Source organism: Mangifera indica, chromosome 14, assembly GCF_011075055.1.
Source record: "Mangifera indica cultivar Alphonso chromosome 14, CATAS_Mindica_2.1, whole genome shotgun sequence".
Lineage (NCBI taxonomy): Eukaryota > Viridiplantae > Streptophyta > Magnoliopsida > Sapindales > Anacardiaceae > Mangifera > Mangifera indica.
The window spans coordinates 616097-627763 of NC_058150.1; the positions used below are offsets into that span (position 1 = coordinate 616097).

The window sequence follows — 11667 nt, forward strand, 5'->3', positions numbered from 1 at the left end:
TCCCACAACCTCTAAAGTGAGTTTCACTCAAAGCAGAATTTTACCTTAATGATTTTTTTCCTAGTTTCCACAACCAATTAGCCTCTTTGATTTTATAATCAAAATCCTGATTGCCATTTATGTTCCCAAGTGTCAAAATTGTGGCGGTGGCGATAGTGATAGCCTAGAAAATTAGATATTGTAGTTTGATAGGTAGTTGTACTCTTCTTGAGTTAAGTTTAAGAAGCTAAAGAAATCCATCTGAATGGTTCATAAGTTGGTTCCTGGCAGTTTTACAGTTGAGAAGATTCACAAACTTATAGTCTCAGAAATCCTCAATCTTGTATGTGGTGACTTGGCATCAAACCCGAAGAAAAACTCAAAGCTTATTAAGAAAGAAAGAATTTAGTTAGCTAAGAAATTTGTTTAATCCCAGATAGGTAGATTAATTCATAACAACATTCAACTCCATGAGTACAAAATTGTTTTTCTTGCAGGGGTGAGTTTTGTTTGCCCAGAAAGACAGATAAACTTAGTGGTATATTCAGAATAAGCATTCATTTACAAGAAATCCTATTATTATATGCTCTTTGTTTGAATTTACATGTGCTGAGATTGTTTTGAAGTTCTTGTAGAAATAAAACCTAATTTCTGGGAAGTCTAAGATATAAATAAAGTAGGTAAAATAGGTGAACAGTCAACAGAGAACTCTATGACATGAAACCTTTTTTAACAGTTAGGATCCTAGTTATTAGTATTGTAAATGATCTAATATGAGTGAAAAATGTTATGTATTTTAGGTTGTATCAAATTGGTATGATACTACTCTCTATCAATAATTTTACTGATAAAAATTGATATAATATTTTGAAGTGATCATATGGTAAAGGGTTTATTTGAGATAATTTAAAACTTAGACAGAGTTTGTAGTATTTTCTATGATGGTGATATGACAATTAGAAATTTTTATTAATTTATTATCTTTTAAAAAAATGTATTTAACAATACAATATAAAAAATTAAGTTTTTAATATAATATGTGAATTAATTAACACGGTTAAGATTGTAAGTAAAATTATAAGTTTATAGTGTTATACTATTTAAATATGTAATCATATGATTGGGTGATTTAATAATTTTTTATTTTTAATTCAAAAAATTGTTTAATTCTATTATGATATATCAGTTTGTTTGTATGATAGGGTTTTGGTATAAGTTATAGTTGAAACCAAAAAATAAAAATGAATAGTTATAGGTTGACAGTTGAAGAAAAGGGTTGGGTTAGTAGTGACAGTTAGCACCAAAATGAAAGGTGGCTGCGGAAGAGAGAGCTTGAAACATTTGGTGGGTGAAAGATGAGAGATGGCTTTCTGTTACTACTTTTATAACAAGCAATATTTCTCCAACTTCTGGTGTATGGACAATGGTAGGCCAACGGTCAAACCAAGACTGCTGTTTTCATATATATATATATATTTTTTAAATTTTAATTTTCCAAAAGTCTTCCCACCTTACACTTTTCACGTTTATTATTATTATAATTTTTTATGTGTAGCAATAAGGAGAGAATTATTGATTTAACCCTTTTAGCAGGACCACCACACTATGGCAAAATTGTCGGCTTGCCGCCAGAAATCGGTGGTAGGCAAAGTGAAAACAAGAATGTTGGCTTGAGTAAAGTTGATTTTAGTGAGAACCTAATGTTTCAAAAGCTCTAGGGTTCTTTGATAGAGGAATATTCTATTTTTAATATTTTCTATTAAAAGTATTAAGTAAATATGATTTATGGGTTTTGTTTTATAACGCGGTGATTAATTGATATCTTTATTAAAAAAAAAGAAAAAAATTAATTCTTTTTTAATTTAACAATTCGAATATTGGTTATTATGGTTAATGAAATCAATACAATTATTCAACTACAATTTTTGAGTCCAAAATCTCAGTTAATTTGTCCTAATTATTAAACTATTTATATCTCTTTTTCAAATTTAAACAAAGTTTTGAGATTGAATTTGTTCACATTAAGATGTAGAAAGGTTTCAACTTGCAACTCCAAAAAGAGTGTTTCCTTTATTTTTCAATAATTTTCTTTATGAAATTTGATTTCATTCTTTGCCAGGTCTTTTTCGATTTGATGAGGAAGGTTTGTTTGATTGCAAGTACAAAAGATTATGCATGATTTTTTTCTAAAAAACATTTATGAGGATTAATTATTATTAGATATTTAATTAATTTTAATTATAATTAAAGATAGTTCTATTAAAGTTGTTCGAATATGAATTGACTAATTTTAGTTTAAATTAAAAATTTCAAGTTTAAACAGAATTAAATATTTGAGTTTAAACCATTTCAGATAAAATTAATTTTAAAGTCAAATTTGAATTTTAATTTGGTGATCTTAAGCTCAGTTTTATTTATGTTTGGTTCTAATCGAATTTAATCTTAATTATAATTAATTTTTTAGTTTTGAAAAAGAAAAAGTGAAAAGTAAGCATACTTAATTAATTAATTAGCATTAATTCTTAATTTCATGATTACCCCAAATCAAATTTCAAAACGATTAAATCATGTGTGATTTAGCTCCAACTTTATTAACTAAATTTCCCATCACTTTCATAAATGGAAATATATCTATTAATTCCTTTCATACCTGATTTATCACTTTCATGAAAATTTTTAACTCACCATTAACCATAAAAACAAAAATCAAAATCAAAATTCTAAAAAATAATCTATATCGATTATGAATATAATGTGTACAAAAGAGAATGATTGAAAGAAGAAAAAAGAAGAGAGTTTTTCCACATATTAAATTAATTACTTATTATGAAATATTATAATTTCATAATATCACAACAATTGAATGTGCAAACACTTTCCATCTCAATTCAATTCACAATTGAATTGAAATATTATAATTCACAACCTCTAAAACTGAGTTGAAATATTATAATTTCTAAGTTACAGTTCAATTGAATATCAATTAAATTTCTTTCAATTTTTATCATTTTTCGATCATTTATAATTATTAAAATAAATAAATAAAAAGATAATATATTATAATCACATAATATATCAAAAAATCAATAAAGTAAAATTATATATATATAATAATTAAATATTATTTTATTTTTAATTATATATATATATACATACACAAAAAATTATATTTTTTTATTCGCCCACCTAATATTATAGAAATCAATAACATTAATTCGGAGTTGAATCAAAAACCTATCGTGAGAACCCACTAGAAAATTTGATGATGTTATTAAATAATTGGTGTAATTAATTAATTAATTACAATAATAACTAAGTTTGACTGAAATTAGGCTCTCCACGTGCAAAACAAAGAGTAATTAGAACCACAACTGTCAGATAATTAGGTTTGAAAGTTGATTTTAAAAATACTCATTGAAATAAATTGTATACGTATGATCATGGACAAACAAAAAACGTACCTTCTCATGCATCTTTTTAACTCTTAATATTATTTACCTTTATGATTAATTATTTAATTACAAATGCATTGCATTTATATATTTATAATTCAATTCTTGCCACCTATTCTTAGATTAGGTAGTTTGGATTAGGGCTTCTGGGTTAACTTTTGTTTATTACAAAAAAAAAAAAAAAAAAAAAAACCTTGTTCTTTTTAATTAATAATAATTATCCATATACAAACAATATGAATCAATGATATTAAATTAAAATAAAAATAAATAATTCAATCAAATAATTATATGTTAATTTGTTTGTATCAATTATTATGTCCATCGTTTATATATATAGTATTACTCTAATTAATTAATGTTACTATTTTATATCTTGTTGTTTAAATTTTTATTTATAAGAATATCACAAGACATATTGTTAACAAATAAAATAAAATAAAATAGGATACTTATAAATTATTGAACATTAATTATGAAAATCACATTTTTTAACTTGTCACAAAACTTTGAAATAAAATGAACCCTAAACTCATCTTATTTTTACTACAAATGGGTTTAAATTGACTATTAAAATATAGGGATTTATTGGTTAGGTGGTCGAATTTAGTCCTAAATGACTGTTTAGACTTTATCAAATGAATTTTCACATGAAAAGAAAATTATAACATTATTTGAAACCCTACTTTGAGAGGAATTTCCCTATTAGAGTAGAATTAGCATAATTTTTTTTGGCTCTTAAGTACAACACATGCATGCATGAGTGTGTACATATATATCTTTAACATTTTCATTTCTAAGATGTTAAAAATTTTCACTTTTTTTTTTGAGCAATTATATATCAAATTCAACTTAGATTATACTTAATTAATTATAATAAAGAGAAAAGGAAAAAAAAAAGGAAAAAATTGTAAGGTAAGGCATAGTATATGATATGAAATAAGGTGGGTTATAAGTAGGTTAGAAACTAGCAAATATGGATGTTGAAAGCAGAACAAAATTCACCCTATCAAGCAACCTTCCTCTCTTTCTCCATCCATCCATCCATCTCATCTTATTAATACATTTTGATAGCTTTAATTCCTTATAATTTTTAACAATAAATAAATAAATATATATATATATATATATATATATATATATATATATTCAATTTAAATACCAATAAATACTTGAATATTATATGATTGATTGATTTTAAATATTATTAATAATAAAACTATAAACTCTTAGTTTTGAATACTTAATTAGATATTTTGATGATATATGATATGATTAGATATTTTTGGGTACTAAAACTGAGTGCTGATAATTTTATTGCTACATTTTTAATCCTCTGTTGGTCTATACATTTGCATCAATCAATCCTCCTAACTCTCCCCACTTTCTAACGGATTTCAATTGCCTATCTTTATATCTTCAAAATCTATCTCTCTCTCTGATCAATTTCACTTTACTTGTCTGCCTACCGCCATCTTCTTCTTCTTCTCCTCTCTTTTTATATATATATAATCTTCTTCTTTCCTCAAACCCCACCTACCCTTTTGTTGCTCTCTTCCTGCTGTTTCTGTTCTTCCGGTTTTCATCGAAAACGGTCGAACAAACATACAAACACACATATATTTACATCCATACATATATTCATCTTCTTTTGAAATTAGCTTCTTTGAAGGTCTTCTGTTTTTCTCTTCCTGCTCTTTCTATTTTTCGAGTTTTGATCGAAGAACTGTTGGATATACATGCATATATCATCTTTCGGGATCGGCTTCTTTGAAGGTCTTTTGTTTCTCTCTTCCTGAGGCTCTTCCTGCTCTTTCTATTCTTCGAGTTTTGATCGAAAACTCTTAAACATACATACATACATACATCGTATTTCGAGATCAGCTTCTTTGAAGGTTGCTTACTATACATCTTAAACTTCTCTTGTAACGATCTTGCTGGTTTCGGTTCTTTGAGAGTTCGACGGAGAATTGTTCAGCATATATACATACATACATACATAGAGTTAATTTTAATCTAGCTATCTTTAAGTTCGATCGTCTTCTTCATCGGAAGACTGCACAGGAAGCTCTATAGTGAAAGAATCAGAGGACTTGAATTAGGGTTTTCTACTTGTGTGAGATCACATATCATGTGCACCAGAGGACATTGGAGGCCGGCAGAAGATGAAAAACTCAGAGAGTTGGTGGAACGTTACGGCCCGCATAACTGGAACGCCATAGCTGAAAAACTTCAAGGCAGATCAGGTTTGATTCATATCTACTAGGGTTTGATTCAAAATCAAGTTAATTACAGTATGCATGCAAAATAATCATAATTAATTCAAAAAAATTAAAATTTTAATTTATTTATTAATATTTTGTGATTATCTTATCAGGGAAAAGTTGTAGGTTAAGATGGTTCAATCAACTGGATCCCAGAATCAACAGAAGCCCTTTCACAGAAGAAGAAGAGGAGCGGCTTTTAGCATCTCATCGGATCCATGGAAATCGATGGGCAGTGATCGCCAGATTGTTCCCCGGACGAACTGATAATGCAGTGAAGAATCATTGGCATGTCATCATGGCTCGAAGATGCAGAGAAAGATCAAGACTTTACGCCAGAAGAGCGGCTCAAAATCTCCTGAATAATGAGCAGAAATCGCCTTCAAATCCAGAAATCTTCTCCGCCTATTGCCAGAAAAATCTCTACAGTTTTGCTCAGAATCATAACCATCTTCTTCATCAGTGTTATCCGGTGCAGGTTTTCAAAGAAGTGGAAGCCGAAAATACAAGCCATTGTATCACCATGAATCAAGGTACATAATCAAAATCACCATTAAAGAAATTAGTTTTACGAGGACATACACGATGAATCAAATATTAATAATTCTTTCTTGGATAGCAATAGTAATAAATGTGATAATTTTAAATTAAGGGTAAAATAATATATAATCATATTATGATTTATGACCATGTTTGTATGGATATTGGTAATGAATGGATTTGATTCGAACTAAAAACTCAAATCGAACCATAATACCCAACTTAAATTCATTTGAGTTAGTGCACAATATCATCTACAAAATAAACAATATTATTGGATAAACAGTGTAACTAATCAATAAGATAAATAGTATCACCGGATGAAAAAACGAGTTGATCTCGTTTCTAACATTGTTTGTACAGATATAATTAAAGGTGGATTCAATATGAGCCGAGCTTGAGACTTGCTCGAGCTTAAATCAAAGTCATAATACCTAACTTAATCTCAATTCAAGTTTGTTTGAACTAATGCACAATACCTTTGGTGGGATAAACAATATTGTTGAATAAGTAAATAGTATAGCTGGTGAGATAAACAATTTCACTAAATGAAGAAACAAGTTGATTTCAAGTCAATTTATTTGAACGAAAACTTCATTTTGTTTGTTTAATCCAAGTCAACTAAGATCGAATTCACCTCCAAATATAGTATTACTCAAATAATATTTGTGAAAAAGAAGCATAACCGATGAAACATGATTGAATTTGTTGCAGATAACAAGAACCAGCGGGTGGAGTTTTACGATTTTCTTCAAGTGAATACAGATTCAACCAAGAGTGAGGTGATAGATAATGCGCGAAGGGACGATGAGGAAGTGGATCAAGAAGCGACGGAGCAGCAGAAAACAAGGGCACAATTTATCGACTTCTTATCAGTAGGAGGAGATTAAATGTTGACAATAGCTAAGGTAGATGATGAATTTGAAGAAGAAGAAGAAGATGACAAGACAAGCTACTGGAAAAGAGAACAACTTAGTTACAGACACGTACGTATGAAGTAAATATATTATAACTAACTAAGAAATGAAGTTCAATTCAATTAGTTATGAGAATATGACAGAGGAACAATATTTAATCCAGAAGATGATGAAGATATATTTTATATATTATATAATATTATATAAGAAGAAAGAAGAAGAAGAAGAAGAAGAAGAAGAAGTAGTTGTGTTGTGTTGTGTTGAATTGTAAAATCGAAGTTTTTCAGCTAAATGAATTTCAAGCTGACGATTCAAGTTTTTATTTTTTTTCAGTTGTTCAAGCATGATAAATTCATCTCTTTGTTACGTTGTCTCCTGAAATAATCCTTCCTCTACATAAATGTTCATGCATATTTTATAGGATTTACAAGAAATCTCATTTTTTTCTCAACTGAAGTGGTCGAATTTCCAAATTTTCTTAGAATTAAAATTTTATTATTTTCTGCTGAATGTATGTATCAAGCTATAATTTTGCTTCCAAAATAACACAAACAATTTTAATTGTATTTTGTCTAGTATCTTTAATAGCAAATAGTGAAAATTTTTTTATAAAAAAAAATTGAAAATTTGGTTTTTTTAAAAGAAAAATAAAATTAGGTCTCTTTATTAGAAGAAAAAATGTTCGATACTTTTAAGTGTTGTTAAGATTATGTGTACTATAAATGGGTATTAATTTATTAATAAACGATGATGTGTTATCATATAATTCAGTGTTATTTTACTCATAATTTAAAATCATTCAAGTTAGTACATAATTAATATTCATGGTTAATGCATATAGTTTTATTAATATATATATCTCAATGATACTTCATGTATTAATAATAAATACAAATACAATTACAAACATTGAAGTCTCGTTATGTAATTATGTAGTTTTGAATGAGAGAGAGTAATTTCGATAACATGATGATACATTCATTAATGTCTTTTATAGATTTGCTTATAAAGCAATTACTTTTCTGTTTTCATGCAAGTTTGTTAACTAATTCCCCTGAAAATCAATATTCATTAGCTTGCATATATCATGTATCTAGTTACTTTTGAAACTTATAATATTAATGAGTATAAATACATTAACGTATCATCGTATGATTGATTTATTTTGAATTAGATTTAAAATAAATAACATTAGTTGATAAATAGATGAGTAGATAAAATTGCATCTTGTTGGGCATGTAACATTTGTATACACATTTTAATTCTTAATTATAAGTTTATATTATATCACTATTTGGGTTAGTTTGAGATTGTATCATATTATATCATAATATCCAATTTAAACGAAAGCTTATTTTGGTTAAAATACAATAGGATAATAAAGTTATCGATGTGATGAACAATGTTAAAACTTCAACCCAAAATCAGTTTATTCGAACCACCTCAACTCATATGAAACCCCTAATTTTGGCAGATTATCCTCAATGAAAATGCGTCAAATTAAGAAATAATTGTTGAGCATTCAAAGCCATTAGCAAAATGCACAAGTTTAGCCTCCAACAAGAATATTAATAATGAAATCTAAGATAGTCTTTTAGTGTGACGTATTTTATGATAATGAATTTAAGCATGATCTTGACAGGACTTATAACTACCAAATGCATTTGTCACGCTCCAATTTAATTCTTTATATTATTTACTAATTGCTTTGCTTAATTGATCACGCAATTTATTAATATTAATATTATATGTACAAACGATTAGAAGTTAGGTTAAATCTATATCTCGAATTAAACACATCAATCTCAAGTTAGAGCTTAACAACTCGATAACTTGACTAGAGATTGACTAAATTGTCTATCCAATGATATTATTTATTCTATTAGTAATATTGTTGTTCTTTTATTAATATTATTTATCTCATTAATGATCGTCTAATGATATTATACACCTGCTCAAACAATAAATCTTTAATGTATATAATTAATAACCACATGTTGAATCTTATGTTATTATAAATAAAATTATATATAAAACCAAATTTTTATTAATTTATTCATAAAAACTAATGTGACAATATATAATTGAATGATTTTGAAGTAAAAGAAAAAAAAAATCATATTATTTAGGCATATATTGTCATGTCAGTTTACATGGATAAGTTAATAAGATTCATTTGTATATATAATATTAATCTAATATAATTAAAGGTAAATTTAAACGTATAAAATATATGTATAAGGTTTCAAATTAATCTTTCTTTGTTCGGAAAAAAAAAAACTGTAAGCATGATAGAAATTTCATTGATAGAGATATGGTCACACATGGACAAATTAATAATAAAGTCATATTAATTATAGAAGAAACTAGTCAGAAATATGTATGTGATGGTGATATATACATGTAATGTAATTGTCTGTCTAGATACATCCATACTTTATTTGAAGAGAAATCCAAGTTAGTTTGTTTTCCTTCATTTTCAACTTCATTTTCGTAATTCCCATATTGAGTTTATGAACCTTAAAGCAAAGAAAGATTTTTGTTATATATAATTGAAGTCTCTCTGCTTCATTACATGGCTATTCAAATATCTAACTTTTTTTTTCCCTCCATGAGTAACTTCGATCAACACTGTCAGAGTCTCTTATTCCAATACGAACATATTATAAGATATTAGTGTGTGTATCAAATCCACTTGTAAGAGTGTGAAGTCAAATATGTGTGAATTCGAATTAAATCAAACTTAAGCTAGGAGCAATTTTAATTTGACTTGGCTTGAAAGAGTCAAATTCCCCTCAAATTAGTTTGAACTTAGCTTAGCTTGAAAGGAGTTAAACTCAAGTTTAGTTACAACTGAGTTCAACTAAAGCTCGACTAGGTACTGCAACCAAAATAAAATCAACCAAGATAATATTATTTTGATGTGTATTGGTTAAAACGAAATCATTTTAACCGATTTGAATCAAACCTTTTAAAGTTCATGAGTTTGGCAAGTTGAGAACTCTCCAAGCTTAAGTTTGATGGTATAAAATCCTCTAGGCTTAAGCTCATTTAATTAGAGTTTGATGCAATCTCATTTGAGTCAAGTTAACAATTGAGCTCTCGAGTTTACTCAACTCAAATCCATACTTAGAGTCGAACCTAAATTCTCTTATTTCATACTTGAAATTCCATATAATAATAGTTGTTATACCCCACTTGGTGAAACATAACCGCCAACTCAATAAACCCTGAGAGAACATATCAAAAGACATTAATGTGTGTAGAATTGAACCTAAGCCCTTTATTTCCATGTTGAAGATTCTACACATTAACTAATTTTTTTACGGTGAATATCAATATCATAAAAAGAAGCAAATCAAAATTGAAATTTCTAAACCAGATTGTTCTAGTTTCTTTCTTTGAATAATCTTAAGATTTGATTACTTAGAATTTTGTTATCGAAATTAATGCATTATTAACTTGTTTAAGGCATGCAATTTAAGTTAAATGGATTTATTATTATTATTAACAAAATAATAATTATCACCAGTGGATAAGACTGTAATTTTAAGTCAAGGCTTAGGCCCTACTAATTAGCATCTAAAGTATTTAGGATGTGAAAAATAAATCATATTAATAACATGCTTACAAGAATTTTTATTGTCTCTAAAGAAAGGTTTTAAATAAAAAATATTTTGTTTTTATAGTCGAAACTTTTCTTTAGTCAAATTTATTGAAACTACTTTAAAGAGACGATTAATCATATTATTTACATGTGACTCAATTTAGAATATGGTCAAAATCTCTTTCAACCATAAATAGTATGAAGAGTAAAACTTGTTCAATAAGTAAAAATATTACAAGGATAATAAGACAATAATTTCAAAACAAAAATGATTATTCTATTAATTTTGTATCAAGAAACTCTATAATATAACAGTCAACGTAAATTCTCAAATATGAACCGGACCACTTTAGAAACATTTTTTTGCTTTCATTATTCTCTTGCACCAAATAGATCTACAATTAAGTGCACTTCACATTAATACATATTTTCATATTAACTATTTGAGTTCAAAAAAAAAAAATCGTTTCGAGATTGTGCTTGATATAAGTGTTTATGTATAGTCTTCAACAGAAAAAATTATTTTGGCTACTAATAAAAATAAAAACCAAACCCGGTGTGTAATTAAGTCATTAGATCTAAATATGGAAACCCCAATCAAATAGACTGTATTTGGTTATGGCCAAGAAGATTGTTACTCTCTTGTGTTGCACTTGGTGGTGGATTTAAAACTCAACTCGAATCCCAGCATAAGCCTAAACAACACCAACAAAACTTAACCCATTAAGCCCAACTAATAAAGGTCCAAGCCCAACAACACCAGCGACAGAGAACGTTAAAACAACTACAAGCCCAACCCGAAATGAGACCGCTCCTTCTCCTTTCCAAAATACAAAGCCAAATTCAAGCAGTTGCTTAGCAAGAAACAAACTGGCTGTGACATTGGCTGTCTCAATTCAACTTTTTGT

At 27.5% G+C, this 11667-nt stretch overlaps 1 protein-coding gene across 1 annotated transcript; it reads left to right on the forward strand.

Moving 5' to 3' along the window:
• Window positions 1-4805: 4805 nt before the first annotated feature.
• On the forward strand, window positions 4806-7481 carry LOC123196032 (transcription factor MYB52-like). Its single transcript, XM_044609913.1, has 3 exons — window positions 4806-5677; window positions 5809-6228; window positions 6950-7481. Exons 1-3 carry the CDS (start codon window positions 5563-5565, stop codon window positions 7123-7125), a joined length of 711 nt encoding a protein of 236 aa, XP_044465848.1. The 5' UTR covers window positions 4806-5562; the 3' UTR covers window positions 7126-7481.
• Window positions 7482-11667: the final 4186 nt, after the last annotated feature.